At 39.5% G+C, this 22,291-nt stretch overlaps 1 protein-coding gene across 1 annotated transcript in view; it reads right to left on the bottom strand.

The window, feature by feature from the left end:
* The window catches only part of ppargc1a (peroxisome proliferator-activated receptor gamma, coactivator 1 alpha), a 296,804-nt gene extending 282,197 nt beyond the window's left edge, over nt 1-14,607 (bottom strand). The window contains exon 1 of the mRNA XM_041985112.1: nt 14,338-14,607. Within this exon, the coding sequence (XP_041841046.1) occupies nt 14,338-14,418 (81 nt within the window). The 5' untranslated portion in view covers nt 14,419-14,607. The remainder of the gene's footprint in view (nt 1-14,337) is intronic.
* Nucleotides 14,608-22,291: the final 7,684 nt, after the last annotated feature.

Raw genomic sequence — 22,291 nt, 5'->3', positions numbered from 1 at the left:
ATACTAGCATGAGGATTGGACATGAGGATTTGTTTTGAAAAACAGCATGCTGTCTGTATTACTAAAACAAAAGCACACAAATGAATAACTTAATTATTGGAATGTGAAAAATGGCCTGAAGTAGAAATAAAATCAAGCAGTTTTGAAATAATCTAGCAGCACTACTAAAAGAAGAAAAAGATTAAACCATTTCTATGCACACAAGAGGGCAGAGTGCACAAACACTCTCCCAGCCTAATGAACGCACGATGGCTCGATAATTCTGTGATGCCTGCAGGTTGTGTGTGCAAGTGGGTGGGTAAAAAAGTTGGAATATGCTGAAGTTGTGGTGTTTTTTGGTTTTGTTTTATCCTTTTTGTGTGTAGTTTCAAGCAAATAAAACTACAAAATAAGTCATCTGTCCAGGATGCAATGCTTTTATCCTTCCACAAGTGAGAGATCAAGAGAAAGCTAAAATCTCAACTGGACACGTTAGATGGGAATATTAGATTTCTTCTGTTGTGTGTGTGTGTGTGTGTGTGTGTCAGTGTCCTCCCAGATTTCATTCCATACTGGATAGGTATAAATAATTAAGCAGCCTGTTGCCGTGAATAGCCATGAGAGAATAAGAGAGTAGGGAGGACAAGTCAAATTAACAGTGAACAACCCTGCTTATAGCATTTGAAAATACCACAACATTGTTGTAATGAGGTCCTCTCTCCAGGAATCGTCAGGAATTTCTATCTACTAGGCCAAAAGCTGCTTCACCTACTCTCCTAAATATGCTGGCACATTAATGAAAATGCAGTGTGCATCATGTCCTTTGTCACTTTAATGAGAGTGATAAATGCTTAGCAAGCTTTGGCTATTTTTACCTTTTATGGCACAAAATGTGGCATAAAGGGCACCAGTCAGATGAATGACAGACAAAGGACAGCTGCAGCATCATCCGTCCATTAAATGATGCAAATGGCCGACTGTGGTCCAAGCAGTTAATTAGTCAGAGAGGATCTAATCACAGTTTTGGAGCTGTGGTCCTCCCCAGGTAGCAAACATAAAAGAAGAAAATGTTGGCTTTAGGCTGCTTTGACTTGCATACAAAGAAAAAAAAAAAAGAACAGGAAAAAAGTCATTTGGGAAATTGGCTGAAATTGGACAAGTTTACTTGATGTTTAATTTTAAAAAGGTTCATTATTTAAACCTTTAACCAACCACCTGCAGATTAGAACCCAAAACTGGGACAAAAGACAAAAAAAAAGTAAGACAGAGCACAGACTTGCATGTGCTTAATCACAGCACAAATCAGATTTTTGTTTTACTGCAAACAATATAAAACAATATGACCTCAAGACATGTTATATTGTCCTGTCAACTTTATTATTTGTTAACAAATTCCAGTACAATTTGTGGCAAGGACAAAAAACAGCTAATGATTAAGCAAAAGAAACATTTCAAGTGGTTGAAATCAACAGTTAATTTAGTGCAAAAGCAAAATCAACAAAATCTTGAATCTCTCATCAGCAAAAATGGGAAAAGGAGCTTCAGTTCATCATCAAATGCACAAGAAAGTAAATGAAATGTTTAAAAACAATCTTCAAAAAAAAATATGGGGCCAATTACATATTTATTTCTCTAGTTCACAATATCATTAAACCATTTAATCAATCTGAAAGGAATGTGTGCAGAAAAGGTAGGAGTGCAATCCTTAGCAAAACACCAAGAGTTAGGCTTAAACCTGAGAAGGCAGTGCATCACAAAACCTGATGTAATTCCTTATATGGGTTGGGAATTCCTGTGGGAAATTTTGTCAATCCCTTACATTACCAAATGGCACTTAGAATTTTAATGTGCAAAAAAGAGGATTTTAAAACTTTTTATAGACGCAGCGTCAACTTCTCTGGGCTCAGAGGCATCTGGGATGGATCATCATACAGTAAAAATGTGTAATGTGGTCAGACTGATCACTGTTTAAGACCTTTGTTGGAAAAAATGGACACAGCCAGTGAGACCAGGACAAAGATAAAAAAAAAAGAGGCCATACAAAATGTTATTAGCAACGAGTACTAAAGATAACATCTGTTATGGTAAAGAGTTGTATTAGGGTGTCTTCACGCTGCCGCTGTTTGGTCCGCTTCCACAGAAAGTGCAATTCGTTTTGAACAGTGTGAATACCAAACACACTGATTCGGACCAAAGAAGTGGACCCTGGTCCACTCGAAAGCCGGGGGTCTCGTTTCACTTGCAAACGGACTATGCAGTGAACCAAAATGAAAGTGACATAAAGCATCAAGAAGAAGAAGGCAGTGATGCAGAGTGTTGTTTGGGTAGGAGGAAAAACAAAGCCAACAGCAAACTAACATACATGATCTGCACGCCACAGTAAAATTAGGAACCCCAAGACCAGAGTCCTACACTTGTCCAATTTTACCAACCCACACACACCCAAACCCGTTAGGATGACCAAACCCAACCCATCGTTGTATTATATGCAATACAACCTGCACGCTAATGTGTTAACAGCCCCATCCATCCCTTTAATACATTACTTTATTTGTTCATATATTTAATATGATAGTTTTGTTTCTCATAGTTTTTATTTCCAATAAATATCAGTTAAGTGCAGTTTGAATACAAACCAAATTTTTCGGAAAATCCCGCCCAATCGAACAGAGTCCCTTCGATTTTCCTGGTCTGAATGCCCCTTTAGTGCCATTGGCAAAGCTCATTTACACCTCTGTAATGGTAGCATTAATGTAAAATAAGTACATTTAGATTTTATAGCAACATCTGCTGCCTTTAAGATGACATCTTTCACAAGGCTTTCACAATCTATTCTTCAAAGCACTGCAAAATCACATTTAACAGACATGAGTGTGGAGGAAGAAGGTAAAGGTACTGGACTGGCCAGCCTGCAGTCCTGACCTGTCCCCAACAGAAAGTGAGTGGAGGAGAAAATCTTGATTGAATGGTCAAAAGCTTTATAGAGGACCTTGAACATGACAGCCACAAAAGGAAACCATGAATGAATAAAATATTTGTTTGTTTTTTTTTCAGGTTTTATTACGTGTTCTGTAGCATCACTTTACACTTCACTATTACACACCTAATAAGTAAACCCCAATGTTTGTATCACCACTTTCACAAAAAAAAGCATTCCTATAATATTAAGATGTCATTTCTCAAATGGGTTGAGATGAATTCATTAAAAAGTAAATAAAAGGTGACTTACTTCTTTTAAAGCTTCCAAGTTCTATACTTGGTGAAAATGTTATGAGTACCATGACGAGCAATTAAAGTCTAGGTCTAGTCCTTTCAGAAATATTTTTCCTGACTGCACTGAACAACAAATATAGAGAGAAATCTTCTGCAACATTACACCGTAGTTAAACTGCTCAAAGATTTCATACATAATGTAACCTGTGCTATTGGTAGCTATCAAGAGTAATGGCACAAACACAGCTGGAAATCAGTGGTACCAACAATTGCTGCGTGATCTAGGAGACGTTTAATACGTTAATGGAGGTATCCATCTGCAGTCCTCTCAGCCTCCACAGATGGTCTTTTTTTTCATGCAGACAGATGTGCGGTCCTCAGGAAAAAAGAAAATGCATAGGCTTCAGAGATGACACTTCAAGTGGTCAAACGCTGATTGGATGAAAGTTAGCTTGACCTTGCTAAAGCCAACAGGGCAATGGATGACGTGGCAAAACAATAAACAGCACAAAAGCAGAGGTGAAAATTAGGATATTAAGTTACACTACACCACAAAAGTATATCTTTGTCCACTTTTAGTTAATTTCTCTCCACAGCAGCACAAAGCTAAAGGACCAACAACAATTGCAACACAACTAAGAACAGCCAACAGATATCTCTGAGGCTGCCCTCAAGCGGTGGCAAAGAGCTACAACATGGAAACATATGTTTGCAGGGCACCAGCAGAGAGAATAGAGCAGGTGCAAGTTGCAAAATAGTAGATCTCGAGGACTGGACTTACTGGCATAGAGAGAACTATTGTTCAGCCCATAAAAGCAAAAAGCAGGATGGGAATCAGCATACACTAAACTGAGAGGAATCTACAAAGGACAGAAGCCAGCACATGACCTCTGTTAGTTTACGACAACAGTGTATATGCTTAAATTGATGCGAATGTTCCCTGAGATAAGACACAAATGCCTTAAGCACCCTGAAGTAGACCAGAAAAGCTTCTGTATGCATATTATGCATATAAAATCCAAATAGTTTCCGTTACGTAATAATCTACTGAACAATCTGCCAGCTAGTGCATCTCATCAAGGAGAAACTCTTTGAGAAGGAGGAAAAGACAAAAATAAATGAAAGTCAGGTTGTCCTGACTGATGATTTGATGCTGTAAACAGGGAAGATTTTTTCAAACAATTAAAGAGTGGGGAATATTGATTTCCAATGATGCTCTCAAGTGACTTGCTGGCTATCACAATGAGGCCTGGGGTAAGGTGACCATGTCTCTGCTTAACGTGATAAAACTTGCATGTCATCAGGTATGGAGGACGCAGTGTCCCAGGCCCATCCTCACTGCATCACAGACTGTCGCTTCCACATTTATCCGTGCTGAGATGTCACATTACCAGTCGCCTCATTTAGTAATGAAGTCACCAAGAAGTTGGCGAGTGCAGTCCACACATATTAACACAGACACAAGTCAAGCTTTACACACAAAATCTACTCTCTGTACAAAATTATTTTTGTCCACAAGGGCGGCGAAGTGTTGCTACAAAACTTAAGTGTCCTGTTTAGCAGGCATCATGAGAAGAAGTGGTGGCAGCCTAGATGAGAGGTCAACACTAGTCTTGCTCTGGTGATAAACAACCATAAATCAGTGGACAAGCTGTCGCTTGAGTAGATCCATCATGAGGCAACCCACGTCATACACATTAATACATGTTTGCACTAAGTCAAGGGGGAAAAAAGGTCCATGCAGATTGATTAGCTCTTTTAAATGAGTGGCAGCAGAGTTATGTTGATCGATTCCATGGATAATTGACTGATTCTAGTGTTGTTAAAAGTGCAGTAACGACTACATGTCAACACTTTGATGTGACTCAGCCTGCGGGCATCTTAAGTTATAGGCAAGACTTGGGAACCAAGAGGAAGTTGACAACATGCCATGGAAGTTAATTGTCCTTAGTTTTGCTCTGTTCAGACCATCTTAATTTGTGTTTAAAGGGTTGAACTGGAAGACTCTACCCAGATGCAATTGAAGTGTGGTTAAAATAAATACTCTGTGACCCTGTCTCTTGCCTAGTATCTGCTAGGAAAGGCTTCAGTTCCCTGCAACCTTCCACTGGAATAAGTGGGTATAGAAAATAGATGGGTTCTTTGCATAGTGTCTTATCTCACTAAAACTTGACCAAAAGTACTTGCAAAGTTCTATGTTAAATCTTCAATAAACAATGCAGTTAAACACAACTATAAAACAAATCATGAAACTCTTGTGCTACACATACCTCATGGCTATAACTACTATTCAATTCCCGTCCACTACTTTTTATGGTTGAGAGTTCAGCCAAATGGATGGGCCTCTCATCTACTATTCCCACACACCTCAGTCGGCAAGTCGCCCTGCTCTTAAGTCTAGACCAATCAATGAATGAACTCATTACTGAGGCATTAAAGGCAAAGCCATGGAGGAGTAGTAGTCCATATCTGGAAACCTTCCCACTGTGTGACACAGCAATTCACAGCTGTTCAGAACTGGATGTTGGCCTGGGAAGATAAAAAAAAAAACAAAGAAAAACAAAAAAAAAAACAAAAAAAGCAAAAGGCAGAGATCTTCAAACTAAAATTCATTATTTAATTTCTATTGCAGATTTATGGGGAAATGCAGGACAGGAAAAGGTCCTGAAAATGCCAAATCACTCTTGAGTGAAGGACCCATCCCCTGTGTAAGATTCAGCCAGCTTTATTATGCCAAGAGGTGGCCACTGAGTGGAGGAAAGGACACTGATGCATAGAATGCAAAGTGACTTTTAATTATTCTTGGGAAAAGAGCAGAAGCCCTTGGCTTGTTTACCACTTTACAGGAAACAGCTTATGATTGCTTTGTAATTATCTCCTTGATAATGTAAAATTTACCCCCCACCCCCTTTCAGTCCACTCCTTTCCCCAGAACATCATGCAAAAGTGATCAAGCATTCATCATTTAGCCCAAATGTTTTAACTTTTATTTGGGGGAGGTGGAGGGAGGGCTAATAGATTATGGGTAATGAAGCAGCTCGAGCAGTAACACAAATAGGACTTGTTGTGAAAGACACAGGGTAAGGCACGCCTGTGCTGTGATAATCAGTCTTTCTTTTGTTTCATGATAAGCCAAGAGCCTAACCTTCACCCAAAGAGCACATAATTTCCCCTCTGTGAGACTTAATGAGACATTAGCCATACTAACAAATGGTGGACGAGAAAGTGAAAGTGACTTTCCAGGTGAAGGCTGTTAGCCTGACCATAATCAGTCCCCAAGTGAAGCTAAAGGATGGAAACAAATCTGAGTCTCTATCTCTACAGCTTGCTGTGGCTTTTATGACGGGCCTCCGAGGGCCTATCAAAAAGAAATGTAACATCTTAATATCCCTCACATAGAACAAGTAATCTACTTTTGTTGTTGGCTAGTCTGCTGTGATATTGCTAATGCATGTAGTGTAAGGTACCACACTCAAAAAACAATTGCCTGTCAAAGTGAGCATGTACTGCATGTTTACTACAAGCTACATTTCCACAAACACCAACGCTCTGCTCTTTTATTTACCACAAACCACATTTTAATTCATATTATATGGGGGAAAAAAGCTTTTGGTCATTATGAACCATTGAGTCATGTATTAAAGCCATTGTTTTGGGCAGCACGAAGTGGTCTGGAGATATGGGACTGAAGACAGCAGTGGACAGATAAAGAAGGAAGTGACGAGGCCGTGTGAGAAGGGGCTCTGTTCCCCTGCTGGGCCTCCCAACTCAATTAGCTCAGCTCATCCCAGCTTTCTGCTGATGGGAAAAAAATCAGCAACAACACACTCTACCATAGAGTCCTGGGAGTCTAGCCTGTTAGTAAGTGAATGAGTGCTGCACATTATGTGTCCGTTCATGCCTCACGTGCAGACTTTGCATTTGTGCATCCGGGAGCGTGTCTCAAGTATATGTGGGCTGTCTCGTCTCCTCTTAGACTGGAGTCCCACAGTGCTCTCTATATCAAACACCTGAACCAATTAGGCTGCACTCGAGAAAAGAAAAAACAAAAAAATCCCTCAAGCCACTTGCAGTAATATCATAAACATCCATGCAAAAAATAGGTCGTAAGAAAAGTTTGTTTGGATTCACTATGAGATAGAGACACTGGAGGAAGACTAATACCAAAAATAAATAATAAAAAAATGGATATAGAGAGTGCAGAGATTATATTCCTAGCCTCGAGGCTAACAAACAAGAAAACTTATAAGCCTAACTAACTGATTGTTAGCCTTGTATGGGCTAACAATCAGTTATCCCATACAAGTCATGAAGATACTCAAACAAAACAAACTACTCAAAGATCCTAAGAACATTTAAAATGATTTCTTTCTCCAAACTGTAAGTCAGTGTAGCAAGTCTGCATGTGAGCTGTGGTGTATAAATCATTGACATGGCTCCTGCACGTGCTTTTAGGATGTCCTAAAGGGAAAAAAAAGAACAACCCAAGGTCTGAAGGAAGGAAGCAGTTCATTGCTAGATGACAGCATTTGGAAGCAGGGGCTAGGACCCTTTGAAAGACGTGATGCAAATGCATGTCTCAAAGGCAAAGTGAGATGGAGAAGAGCACTCAGTGTTGGTGACTGAAATTGCTTGGCCAGCACAACTCAAGGCCAAAATCTATTTAATCAGAGAATAAGGACAGTTAAAAAAAAAAAAAAAAAAAAGTGTAATATTCCTGCATAAGACTATCCCCCCCTCCTTACTCAGACACTTTATGACATGAAAGCTCATCTCATCCCTGATGTAACTCTCCCCAAAAAAAAAAAAGAAATTAAATAAATAAAAATAAATAAACACACCTCTCACACAAGCTCGACCTGCTTCAAAAATCTAGGCAAGAATGCTGCAGTGCGCCAAGTTACGAGCTTAACAAACAAAGTAAATACACTGATAATGCCGATGATAACATCCGAGGCGAAATAAAAGGATGAAGGTCAGTAATTGGGAGAAGGTGGGGAGGTAGATGCATGGTGTGGTTTGTTTTTCTCCTGGCAGGGGTCCATGTGGGCGCGTGCAGAAGGCTCCGGGGCGGTGTAGGAGCACGTCTGTGCAGAGGTTAAGAAAAGCAATTAATCGGCAGCAGAGATAATCAAAGGAACCTCCCCCTCCAGACACCTTGGTGGGGGAGCGAGAGAGGCAGAGAAAGAGCAGGGAGCGAAATAGAGAGACAGACAGAGAGAAGAAGATGGGAAAATACTTGTTTACAGACGTTCTGGTGCGATCAAAAGCGCCGGGGTTCAGCTCTGCCACCGGGACCCTCCGTTTCAGGTGGAATTGATAACACTTCAGATGCACAATTCAATGTTTGCGAGAGTGCTTTTACCTCCCGGTGAGAAGGCAAGGATTTTTCACAGTCTAAGCTGCATTTCCTTTCATCTTAGATTTTGCAAGGTATCAACAGATTGTCAATGGCAAGGAAGACATTTTTCCCACACATAATCAAAGAATGTAGTTTGCTGTGCCTGTGCTACCCCTGCTAAGACATTTATCCTAACAGGAAGGTGGAAGAAGGCTAAAAACAAGATTATCATCTCTGGAAGCTTATACTGTGATTACATTAATTTAGCTGTGAAAAAAAAAAAAAAACCTCACAGAGACTGGAAATTAAACTGGAGAGTATCTTATCCTCAAGGTTTTGTTTTGTTTTTTTCTCTCACTCTCTCTCTCTCTTTCTCATTTTTCAAATAACAAAAAGTAAATAGTTGGCCAGTAAACAGTAAAAAGGGATATTCCTGATGCAAATCATTAGATAGTCTGCATGACAGATTTTAAAGTCCCATGAGGAATCAAAGCTTGTTGCTCCCTCTGGTGGTTCATATCTCTCTTTGGAATTGAAATCAAGTGAGCTTAAAGTAGATCGACACTTAAAAGCAGCCACTAAATGAAATGTAGTCTGTGCAGCAGCTGTAACACAGAGAAGCAACAAGTCATACTTGAATAATATGGATGCATGTAAGAAAATGCATGAGTACTATGTGGCTATTTAAAACCCTTTTGTCCAGAACTAAACACCATAAATCCATCAAAACCATCCTATTTAAATAAAGACTAGTTTTCTACACCGTTTACCTCATTTAACTTTAGATTATACCAGTGTACAGAAATCACAACACCTATAATATCAAAACAATACCAACACTACTACAAAACCAAAATGTTCCTTTATGATTTCTCAATAGTATCTTACATATTGCAGCAGAAAATCTGGCAGACGGTTAGCAGGTCAGCAGTGACTAAGTGGTGGTGCTTTCACAAAGTCTTGATTAGATAATTCTTCATCCATATCTTGCCAATATGTTGCAAAAGAACAGCATGCTTCTCATTACACTGCTGACAAGCCTCACATCTGTGGGCTGCTGTCAAAAACTAGGCATTCTGCAAACACACACTTGTTGATTAAACTAAAAGTAGAAAGAAGAAGAAGAAGAAGAAGAAGGTTGTATATAGTCCTCTGGGGGGGAGTTGTAAGAAGTGGGAGTAGCTTTAAGCATCCAGACCCAATCAAGGACCAAAACTATGATAAATGCAGAGGGAATTTCTGGAAACTAGAATCAAATCTTGTTGCTAGAAAAAAAAGTATAATATATATATGTGTGTGTGTGTGTGTGTGTGTGTGTGTGTGTGTGTGTGTGTGTGTGTGTGTGTGTGTGTGTGTGTGTGTGTGTGTGTGTGTGTGTGTGTGTGTGTTTCCTCCAAGCACTGACACTACTTTTAGGATTCTTTCTGGATCTCAGAAGTTTTACTTTTGGAATCACTGCTGCCCCTCATTAAAGCTGGAAAATGTCAGGGTTTTATTTAGGTCCAGACAAGCACAATTGGAGACTTTCAGAAGCAATGACACAGACACATGCTTTTGTTTTGGGATTGGGTTTCATTGCTCACAACATGCTGGTTAAAAATTTTAGACTTTTGCCAGTGCTGCAGAACCTCACCATATCACGTGACTTCACAACCTTGCGGAAGCAAGGCGGCTGCTGTCAGGCCAGGTCAGCTGTTACCGCTGTATCTTCTATGAATACACCTACTGGAAACAACACAACTAAGCCAGTGTTAAACGAACGCCTTACTGAAATGCATAAAGTGATACAATTTTTGGTCTGAGATCTTCAGATCTTATCTTTTATGGCTCTCTCTCCCAAAGGGGATGGAATTTATCGGATTTCGCCTCCATGACAGATTTTTTTTCCATACACGTGGCCAACTAACACTACAGTTTTCATTTCTAACAGGAGAGCTGTAAGAACGGTTTAGTTTTAGAGTTACTACAATGCTTTTGTGGGTGATATTTTTAATCCTTAAGATTAACTTCCCCTTCTCCCTCCTAGAAATGCAATTTTATACAATTCTCAAGAAAGAAATAAAAAAGAATGTGTTCTCTTTAAAAGTGTTACTCTTGCCAGTATTCCCATGAGAACAGCCACTGTTGTGAGCTCACTAATGCCAGTACACTGCAGCCAACAGGACTGCAGTTGTTTAATACTTCACCTCTCCTCAGCTATTGTTGACCACAAAGCCAGCCACAGTTAGTCAAAGTCACACTCAAAAACATATTCTAACATAAGCTTTGAGTATCAGTACATTTTTTGCTAATATAGTTTGGTATTGTTGACCTTTTTTTTTTTACACCAGGAGCTACAATGCAGAGGAGTTTTGCATTTTCTCTTGCTACAACTCTCGATATAAACACTTCATACAAACATTGATGGGAGGCGAGCCTTTTTTGTAACTATTTGTAACTACTTCCATGCCTATTAAATTATCATATTTGTTTCTTCAAGGTGGGAAGGAGATCATTTCCTAAACTGCTGTAAAACACTCATAAACCCTGAGTGTTTAGCTTCATTCTGCTATCTGGGGCATCACAACGGTCTCTGGTTAGTTGGGTCAACTCATCAAAAAGAATCGTTTGATGGCAAAATGAATAGCAGATTATATGAGCCATGCCAAGGAGTCGGATGGCCCTCAGCAGCACTTCCACGTGCCCTCTGAGGTTGTCGTTTGTAAAACAACGGGAAAATCCCTTACTGCAAACAACACAAATTGTGTTTGATGTGGCATCTGATCAAAAACTAAGCAGGTCTGCATCTAACAGTTACTTTTATAATAATTAATCCAGTCTATAAAAACAGATAATAAATACTGAATGACTCAAAGATGACATTCTAGTGTTTTTCCACAAACAACCTAAAAATAATATGTTTCTGGGATGTAATAGACTAGAGAAGCTATGTATTTGCCAAAAAAAATGACTAATGATGAACTGATGACAGCTAAACTGCAGATTAAAATTCTGTTTATCGACTAATTGACTGACTATTCATCGCAATTTTGCAGGAAGATGGTAAAGATATCTGAACATTTTAAAATATGAAATCCAATTTTTTTTCCCTTCTGCCACTAAATATGAGCCTTGTTATTCTAAACTTAAAGATTAGTGTGTGTGTGATCACTCACAAACTCATCTTTTAAAATGTTTTTATCCATCTCTTGCTGTAAAGCGGGTCCCCACTGAAACCATTCTGGCTACTGACTCATTACAGAGAAAAATAAGTGACTCACATGGATCAAATACTGCACACTAGAAGGAACACAAAGGATGTTTCATTTAGCCAAGCCGCTGAGTGTGTAGTAATGTAACTTGAGCCTTGCTGTAGGCAACAGCAGACACTTGAAAACACGTATTAGTTCTTCCTGCTTCTGAGTGCACCGTATCTGAGTGACAGACTTCACCCTTTGGAACTGGACTGCCAAGCAATGGCATGTTTTGTTGAGACAAAGTGAATACATTGCTTTTGAGGAGCAACGAAGACTGTGCAGGGACTGGAAACTGGAACTCCAGGAATAGAAAAAAACATGCTCAACATGTGTGATGAAACTTTCAGCACCATGGACAGCAGTCCCCTCAGGGGTTGGAGGAGAGTGTGTGAGAGATGCAGAGACGGGGTGAAGAAGAGGAAAGCAATAGGTTCATTTGATAATTAGGCAAAGATGGCATTTTTCCAAACCCTGGCTATCCTGATGTCTGTTTGTTTAAAAGCAGAGACACTCAACCCAAAGTACACACACACACACACACTCATTCCTGAGGCAAGACCCATCTTTTCCACAGTTTCTCCCCATCTCTGTGTCTTAGGCTGAATAATGCAGGGCCTTTACCCAGTGCTCAAGCATGAGTGGATAATCTGGCCACAAGGAGAGACTGTGTCAACATTTCCCTTTACTCCCTTGTTATTTATTTATTTATTTATTTATTTACTCCACCAGCCATAGGGCTTGGGGAGGGCAAGAGAGGATATGTGCATGGCTAAAGACATGCTAGTGGAGCAGATGACCTGCTTTCTAGGGTTAACTTCTAATTTTTTTTTTTTTTTTTTTTTTTTTGTCTTTTTAACAAGCAGGGGGTTTTGAGGCTGAGCATGCAGACTGTACTATATTTGGGACATAACTTGAAATAAGGAAGACAATTTCTGAACTCTTCGTACAACTCAAGGATATACGAAAGACTGCAATGACAATCCTAAATATTTTATTATAGATTAATCCAAAAATTATGTGGTCTTTTCACTCAATAGTCTCTGAAATGTCAGGAAATCCTAATAGAATAGATGTGGAAAACACATTTGTTTTATAGAATAGTTTAAAACCCAAGGATATCCACTTTATGGTAATATATAGAAAGGATAAAATAATCACAATGATAAACCACTGCATAAAATAAAGTAAAAAAGCTTGAACAGCAACATTCAAATGTCTGTTCAGATTGGCCCTGTTTTCAATTACAATTACTTAATGGTTGCATTTGATTAGTAAAAAAGCTAAATTATAATTTTTCTTATCTTTAAACTTTTTGTGCAGCTGAATTCAGGGGATGCTGCTGAAATCTGTGGGGTTTTAAGAGCCTTGAAAACTTGTAAATGCACAGCTTCCAGCCTATGTGCTGAAATCCATTTTGCAGCTGAAACTGCTGAGGCTTAATTGTTGCACATTTAAAATGCCATTCCCAATGACTTTGCAATTGTGAGTCGTGTTTAGAGCGCCTTTTGTTTCCTGTGTCTAAATAACTGTTACATTATGACTCTTAGCACAGCAAATCAGGAGCTCAGGCTTTAAGAGCCTAATCCTCTTTAATTTGTGATTACTTGTAATTCAAATGGTAGCCCACTAAACCACAGGAGATTGATTGTTTAAGTGTCCTCCTCCGCTGTACTGCAACCTGGATGCTGATAACAGAGAAATAAATATCCTGTATATGTATATCCTGAGCTCTCATGGTGGCATTCAAGTAAATTACCATAAAAATCACTGTAGAAATATTTTGGCAGCAATCATTGAGCATAAATTCCTAAATAGCTGGCAGCCCTCTTAGCATTCAGAAGATGATTTCATTGGCATTCTTGTGGCAGATAACTTCAGTCGCACACACTCCTCACACAAATTAATGTGAGAATTAAGAAGGATTTCATTCAGCACCATAAGTATATTTCTTTTTCTTTCTTTTTTTTTTCCTTTAAAGCAGAACTGATTGAGCTCAAAGGAGGAGGAAGGAATTAGGTAATTATCCCCAAACTGACACCTTTGCTGTTGTGTTTAAGGTTTGAGGACAGGCCCCATACTTCAGGATCAAAGTGATATTTACAACAACAAACTCACTGCAGTTTAAGTTTGCAGAGCCTGATTTTAACACTTACCTGGCAACCTTCTATGTATCAGGACTGGGTGGAGCTGCAAAAGCATCATTCAGTGCACACAACACCCCAAAGATGATGCCTCTAAACCTTGCCACAGGAATGCTAACTTTTAACTTGCTTTTAATTTTACAAGATTTTTGTTTTTTCCAACTCGGTTCATTTATTTGGGCTTTTTAAGTTCTGGGAGTTTGAACACTGAGAGCTGATAAAGTTAAGGAAGGCAGCTTTGCAGAAAGGAGGCTTATAAAACACACACTCAAAAATTAAATGGGTGAAGTTGCACCTGCTCTCGTCTCACGTGCTGACTCACTCAAAACTTATTTCCCTCGTTTTAATCAAAATAGTTTCGTCTCAGACGGTGGTTGGGCTGACATATTTATTTTACTGATATGTTACAGAGAGAGTCGCGCCCTACCTGCTCGTAGCAAGTCTCCCAGGTGAGGTTCAGGAGGCAGGAGGAGAACAGCTCATCTTCGGTCCTGCCATAACCGTCCATGGTGCGCCAACCGTGTCTGGGCGAGGAGTCGGCGGATTTGTAGTGTTGTAAACGGAGATTTTTTTTAACCTTTTCTTTCTGCTGTTCTTCCCGCGACGAGTGCCTCTTCCAGTCTGCTCTCCTTCTCCCTCTGCCCCGCTTGTGTCTCCGTCCGGCGCCGTTGGAGCTATCAAACGAGCAGCGGCGGGGTGCTGGCTGCTGCTTCCTCCGTCACGTGGCCGCCCTCTCCCAAAAAATCAGAGTGGGATGCGTTGGGGTGCGATGGTTTCCAAAAACAGGTCCGCGGACCGCCTGTCAGGTGTCAGCTGAGGGTCAAAAGTGCTACCAGCAGAGACTAAATACATTTTGAGCCGAGTTACTTCATGTTGTCAGAGAAACGCTGCTACTTATCTCTTTCCTAAAGAGACTGGTATTTATGTCCTTGACAACAGTGTAATGTCATTGGTTTTCTGAAAGTGAGGAGAGTGGGGAGGTAGTCAGGCTTTTCATCCTTTCTTATATTCATTACAGAGGCACACATGTGATGGCTATTAAAAGAAAGACGTCAAGGGTATTTTGCATCATTGTATTTTTATTTGTAATAATATGAAGTCTCAACTTGCCCTTAAGTGGTCGGCATAATAAATCACATTGGGGTGTTAAAAATAAACAAACAATACAAAACTGATTACAAATGCTTTGGGGTCCATTTAATTTTGATTAGCTGTGTTGGAGCAGGAAAGCACTTAAAACCTGCAAGACAGTGACCCTTGAGGACTAGAGTTTGACATCCCTGATCTATAACATTCTGTAAACTGCACAGTAAAATGTGTGGTCCACTGAATGGCAGATAAATTACAAAACATGTCACTAGGAAAGGTGTCAGCCATCGCTGGAGGTTGCTGTACTGGGACCAATTTGGATCAGTTATGTGAGATGAAACAACCATTTTAAAGGATTCCAAGTGTGATATGATGAAGTGATCATCTGGTAAATTATACTTCTTTGTTGCATCTAATTTTAGGTCAGCTCCAGCTGAGAATTTTAGAGTAAGTTCAGTAACATTATCACTGACTCAATTCTAATGAGGCTGATGTTCTCTAATGAACTGTTTCAATAAGGGTTGATTTTCTCAGTTTGAGAAATGTCACTCTGTGTTAGTGATGGGTCACTTTAAAATTTTAACAAATATGCTCAAGTTTTTCCATTTCAGTTTCACAGTTGTAGAGCTGTTACTGGCTGAATTAGGTTATTTTATGTATTAATTTTTCTGATGCATGCAGTTAAGAACAACTTCACCACATGGGCTTAACTTTTGGACTTGTCTTTCCTGACCTGGGATTTTTAAAGTTGGGATGCAATTCTATCCATTTTTTTTCTTTCACTAAAATCCCCAATAAAGTGCATGTCAAAGACAGTGTAAATACTTCTAAAAAGTGTTAAAGAGGATGTGAAAGCTGAAGAAACATGATTGAATTATTTAAAGTCTTGCAAAACCTCCTCATGGTACTGTAGGCCTGCACACTCTGCTTGAATGACATCTCTCTCACCCTTTCTGTTAGCTTTGTTGTACTTTCTAGTGTGAAGCAACTTCCCCCCTTTATCATTCATACTGTTCATTCACACAGACTGCTGACATCACATATTCCCAGCACAGCTCAGCCTGGCTTCAGCTGAGGCAGAGGTTTAATCAGTCAGTACAAGTGAAAACAGCAGCGCAGGTATGCAGGGCCTTTTAAAAAGATGATGTATTGAAATCAAAAGAAAAATCTTGATTCTCGCTTTATCACCCATTGAAACACACAGTTATAGCCTAGAATAATTTTTACTTCATTTTAACCTCAATATGCTATCTTGAAATATTTGATGGGTACAAAATATGCATAAGACAGGACACTGCTGCACCGACAGCAGACATGTAGCCAGAAGCTAATTCAGTTATACCCAAATCAAACACAGAAGATACAGAAGCAAAACTTTTCACAGAAGAAAGAACATTATGTTAAATCCACATCATGGAAATGGATGTGTCTGAAATGGTGACTTAAACTACAGTGTTCCAAATTATTATGCATATGCTATTATTGTTTAAATAATCTATGCAAATGGCACTAAATATGAGAGTTTTAATTGTTTGTACAGATCAACTTACAACATAGAAACCCTTCTTTGACAGTTGCTGTTTGGAGGTGTACTGTCACCAACCCTACAGATCTTCCTTTAAATAAGTTCAGGGAATGGTGGTAACCAAACTACGAATTTTACCCATTGCAGCAAAAAAATCAATGTTTGTTTTTGTTTTTTGTTTTTTGCAGTAGAGGATTCTGTGTCTTGCATGAAAATTATTTTACTGCAGGAGCAATGGTTCTTCCTTTAATACCATGGCACGACATGTTCAGGTAGAACTATTTTGCACAGGTCACTTTGACACCCTAAAGTACTCCTTAAAGGGGTAGTGCACCCAAAAATGGTTTTTTTGAGCTGTAAACAACAGTCTTACTTAATTGTGATGAAAACCACCTATACTGTTGATGAACTTAGTATTTTGTAATTTAATTTTAAAAAACAGGATTTTGTGGGTAAAAAAAAAAAGGTAAAACCCTGTTTGTTTTGTTTTTCTTGATGTAGAGCCATACTAGTGCTTCTCTACATCGCGAGAACATTTTAAAATCCTCACAGCCCCCTTGCTCCAGATTCAGACAGATCTTCACCTTGCAGGTATAGAAAACCACGTCAACCAACGCACGTGGATAGTGAAATGGTGTAGATTTGCTAGTTTCAGACTTCTTTCACAGAGTTTCTGAGGAAATATTCCTGCAATTGGATGGATTTGTGCCTTTGAGGGGTGTAAAAGTAACACCAGACTTTATTCTTTACCTGCTGATCCTCATCTGGTGACAGACAGCAGCTCAAATCAAAGCAGCAGCAGCATACAGCGGCACTTCCTGCAGCTGCCACAACCTGCCGCGAGTTACCACAGCTTTACAGACCTGCTGGAGCTGCTGACCAGTGTAACAGCGCTAACGGCTCAGACTGATACGGTTCAGGACCACCTTGTTCTTGTGTATCTGAGGGGATTCTGGAAGGAGAAAAGTCTTCCACCTCAAGTACCGCTCTGTGGCGTAGGTGCTTTGTGAATCCCACTTTCCATTCATCTAGTGACCGCTGAGCTGCTGTCTGTCAATCATTTCTGCCTGCGTATCCTGACCCGCCCACTCTCCACTCCCAGGTCACCCCACATCTCCAACCCCAACCTTTGCAGTTGTCAGTATTCTTCAAATTTGGCAGTGGGTGAAGTTATGCAAAAAGCAGGGGGTGTAGTTACAAGGGCCTACCCACATTATTCCACCACCACCTTGCTGAAATTGCAGCTTTGCTAGGACCTGGTGGTCATTAACCAACTATCCAGAACTCCATCCATCTGGACCATTAAGTGTAGCACAGCATTCATCAGTGAATAAAAAGGTGAAAAAGATTATATCTGAGCCTACTGCAAACGTTTCTGTTTGTAAAAAATATGTTAAGGGTGACCAGCTTTATGCATACCTGCATTCCTCTGGAGAATCCTGCATGGAGAGATTCTTCAGATTCCATAGAAATCAGCAGCTTCAAATGCCTGCTAGCTTTTTCTTAATACAAGGCATCTTCCAGATAGAGACTTTCGTTGGTACGCTTTTATCTGAACAAATCCATTTACCCTCTGATTCACTATGTCTCAGTGTACAGACACATTCGGATATTATTTCTATCATCTCATTTTATTATGTGCCTAATGTTTCAGAGGAACCATCGGAAATGTCCCTACAAGTTCATCACACTTCAGAACAGTTGAAACGTCCCTGATTTAGATTACTGTTTTTAATTTCTTCATGGATGGGGACATGGGACAGACTATCACTTTACACACCCTCCTTTTGAAATGTGTCTCCAGCAGCCATGTCAGCATAAACACTTTTAGATTTTTGCAGATGTGTAACATGTAACTAACAGATGCTTCGTATGAGGCGCAAGTTCGAATCAAACTAATTAGGATGGAATCTAGAAAACATTCCTCCCTCAGAACAAAGCCCATACATTTTAAATGACATGTTATCCCAATGCAGTTGTGCTGAGCGCAGAAAATCTTTCATTTTCTGCAAACCGTTCAAGGCAAGTGCTGTTAACTGGCTTGATTTGGAGAGCTGTCTTTTAGCACACTATTTATCTTGATACGAGTCTCGTGCAGCTCGACAGGCCTTCTCTGTGCATCAGTCTTCCTTGCTGCCCTGGTTGTTTGATCAAATATGTTTGCCACGCATGATCTGCACCCATTTGAAGTGCGGTCAATTGGCACACTGCTGCATATCCTCTTTCCCTGCAGAAAAGACTTAACCGCAGCGGTGAATGTAAAAAAAAGACGGGGAATGTTTCCTATTGCGACCCTGCTAACACGTTTCATCTTGTTCATTCTCATGAGCCATACAAGCAGTGTCAACGGTGTAAAGTATGATAAAAGATGGTACGTTCTTGCACTTTGAATAGCCACAAAATAAAGGATTTAGCAAGATTTTGATCTTTCCATGACAGCTGCTGTGATTATTACGTGTCATAACGTAAAGAAAGGCATTATGAGAGAAAGAAGTGTGATAAAACAACTCTGAGACTTCAAAGAAAGCAGGCCCAGATCTGAGCGTAGAGAAAAAGAATGATGCAAGCAAAATGAAGGGTGGTTTGTTCTTTAGCCTTATCTGTCACCATCAGCCAGAACCTGTCCTGTGCTGGAGATTAATTTAAAGATTATAGAGTGCTATACATTTGCACAGAACAGCTTAGCATGCTTCTTTACTCTCACCTATATTTTCGGTGCTCCCTTTCTAACTTGTTTCTTCTTCTGCCCAGTGACACTTGAAATATTTTTCACTGCATCAAATCAACAGCCTGAGATTATTCCGTGTAACAATGTAACAGTTGCATTAGTGTGATTTTTTTCTGAGGACGCATCTATTGTTCACACATATCTCACCATGAACGCGCCAGCAAAATTGGGTGAAAGTTCAGAAAAAGAGTTATTGGGAAATAAATAGGGTCACATCAAATATTGTTTTCCCTTCTGCCCACACACAGGTAGTGGTGGCATTTCTGCACAGGTGTCTTCAGTAGTTCCGTGATTCATTTCACACATGCAGCCCATTTTAAACATGCAGTCTACATGCCACATCTCCCCTACATAACCAATCTATCAAGCCTAACCCAGTGGTACGTGCATATACTCCCATATCACAGAAAAGGCTGGAAAGCAACTGTCATAGATGGCATGATTGAATTGTTCCCTTGCACTGTCACCAGAGGGGCTATTACTTCAAATTAGCATACAAATTCAAACCAGGACAGATGGATTTGTCACATTCCAGTCACCATCTTCCTGGAAGATTGGCTGTGCTTGTGCTGCGCGATGGAGATAAGACACCTGTCTTGGTGATGTTGGGCGGGGGAAGGACCGACGTTGGCTGGGAGGAGGACTGGGTGGGTGGAAGGGTTTTTTTTTTTTCCTGAAATGCTGAGGTGTTCTGCAATAAACTTCTCTGCCCACGGTCTCAAATGATGATGAGGTACCATCTCGGACTCTGTGGGTGGGAGGAGATTGAGCTGTAGTGAGGTGGTGATTCACACTGTTTGGAAACACAGCGAACAATAGCTGTCTGTTTTTTGTTTGTCTTTGCGACTTTTTGGTGAGTAACTGTCAAAAAGCCACATAAAATGTCCCCCATCTACAGTCAAGACTGCAAGTGTTGGTGTGTAGCAGCTGTGGGGTAAAAATATACACTGTAATCAGTACTTCACATCCTTGGACTCGAATAACTTTGTAAAACTGATGCAAAAGTCATCCAAAGTTGTTAAATTTCCACATTTGAGCCAAACACCTTTGTATGATCATTTATACAGACTAAGCATAGGAAATAGGACTGCCTGCTCACATCAGACACTAAGAAAATACAACCTGGAGACATAATGATTTTCATTTGTAATTATGGCAGCATGAATCAATGATAATATTGAGCATGAAAAACTGTTCTCACCTCAGGATCAATTCCATATAATTTCAAGATCAGCTCAAACTAATGGCTTTTCTATTGGCTCCACTTCGGAGGGAGACTAATCTCTCCAGCAGCACTTTGTGTCTCATGTATGTGTTCCCAAGCAAAAGGCCATCCACTTAAAAACTTGTCTCCCAAAAGTCCAAAAATATTGAGGCACACATGCTCATTTCCTGACTTAGCATATTACACAATCTGCAGGCTTAATTTAAAAGTCCCTAAGCAGGTCTGATATCTCTGCCTGCCTACATCCAGACACTACAGAGATTGTGAAAATGCTTACTGGTTCATTTCTGCCTCTATACTTAGTTCAGCGTTGCGTACATTTGCTTATAGCTGATGTTAAGTTGTGATGCAGAACAGAGGAAAACAATAGTGTATTGTACACTATTGTACAGAAAAATTAAACCTGCTTCAGGAACAGTTAGATGTCTCTTTAAAAGCCGATTTAACAGAAATATGAAAGAAAGAAAAAAACTTTTGACTCCACCTGCATCATGGATGATGCATCTTAACCAAAAACAGCATCTTTAGGGATTCTTTTCTTTTTTTAATTTTTTATATCACAGAGAATTATCAGCTAATACAGTTTTAGGATAGTTGCATCCTTTGTAAAGCCTCAAGTAAATAATAAATTTGAAATACTATTTGCTTGTATTTCAAGTGAATTGGGTGTAAACGTGAAAGAATTTACAGTTTTTCCAAAGATGGGTCATAAATCATTTATCATATTGAGTAAAATTAGGCTCCTAAACACAAAAATACCTTAATGTTATTTAGGTTTTCTTTTACAATTTGTGTCTGTGTGTGTGTTTTATAACATCTAAGTCTTGGCTAAAAAGTAGGGTGAGACTTTCAGATTTGACCAAACTCATTCTGTGCCACAACAGACATCATCCAAAATTAAGGATGCATGATATTGATATTCATTATCACCACAAGCACATACAGTACCAGTTAAAAGTTTGGACAAATCTACCCAAAACTTTTGATTGGTCCTGTACTTGTTTCCGCTGAAAGTGTGAGGAAAACCCCCTCCCTATGGTAGCATTAACAATGCAAAATTTTGGTCTGATTTTAATTTAAAATCCTTAATAGTTTCATATTTTGTTCAATTGATGATTGATTAAAAAGTGTTACATTATGGGGGGGGGGGGGTTGATATAATGGACTTCTACAATAAGGTCTAATTTGTTCAAAGAAAAAAGTGCAGCAAATGACATTCAAAAGTCAAAACACTGGCTCAGTTAAGTCCACTTGTGTGTGATATTAACATATTATCTAAGTATGCAGTGGGGTCAACACCATAAAAACCAAGCAGAATTAGGAATATTTCTTCAAAGATATGTTAATCCAATTTAGTTTTGAGTGTTCAAGACAACAAAGTACTGCACCTATTGAAACTCTTAAGATATAATTAACAAAGTGTACCTTTAAATGCTTAAATTAGACAAAAGGGTTAAAATAATGCTAACAATGAACACATACTTCCATCTTCTAGGCAGCCTGAATAACCACATGATGATCAGACTGATTCTGATTCCATAGCATGTTGAGACAAAAATGTATTCATTGTAAACCCAAATAAACATTCTAGTATTGTTGCTTTCTTTCTTTTACTCTGGTTGTTTTTTTTTAGATCACTTAAAAGCTCCTGCCTCTTCACGAAGAATGCTTTCACCTTCTGCATTAGAGAGGCGCTGACACAAAGCCGTACAGCCAGTACAGGCTCTGGCACAGCAGGGATTTCACACTGATCTTATTCCGAAACATTTGTAATTAACATCCCTCCCCCCCCCCACCAACTCCAACTGTTTCTG

Source organism: Melanotaenia boesemani, chromosome 5 (genome assembly GCF_017639745.1).
Source record: "Melanotaenia boesemani isolate fMelBoe1 chromosome 5, fMelBoe1.pri, whole genome shotgun sequence".
Classification (NCBI taxonomy): domain Eukaryota; kingdom Metazoa; phylum Chordata; class Actinopteri; order Atheriniformes; family Melanotaeniidae; genus Melanotaenia; species Melanotaenia boesemani.
This window is presented reverse-complemented; position numbering and strand designations above follow the sequence as displayed.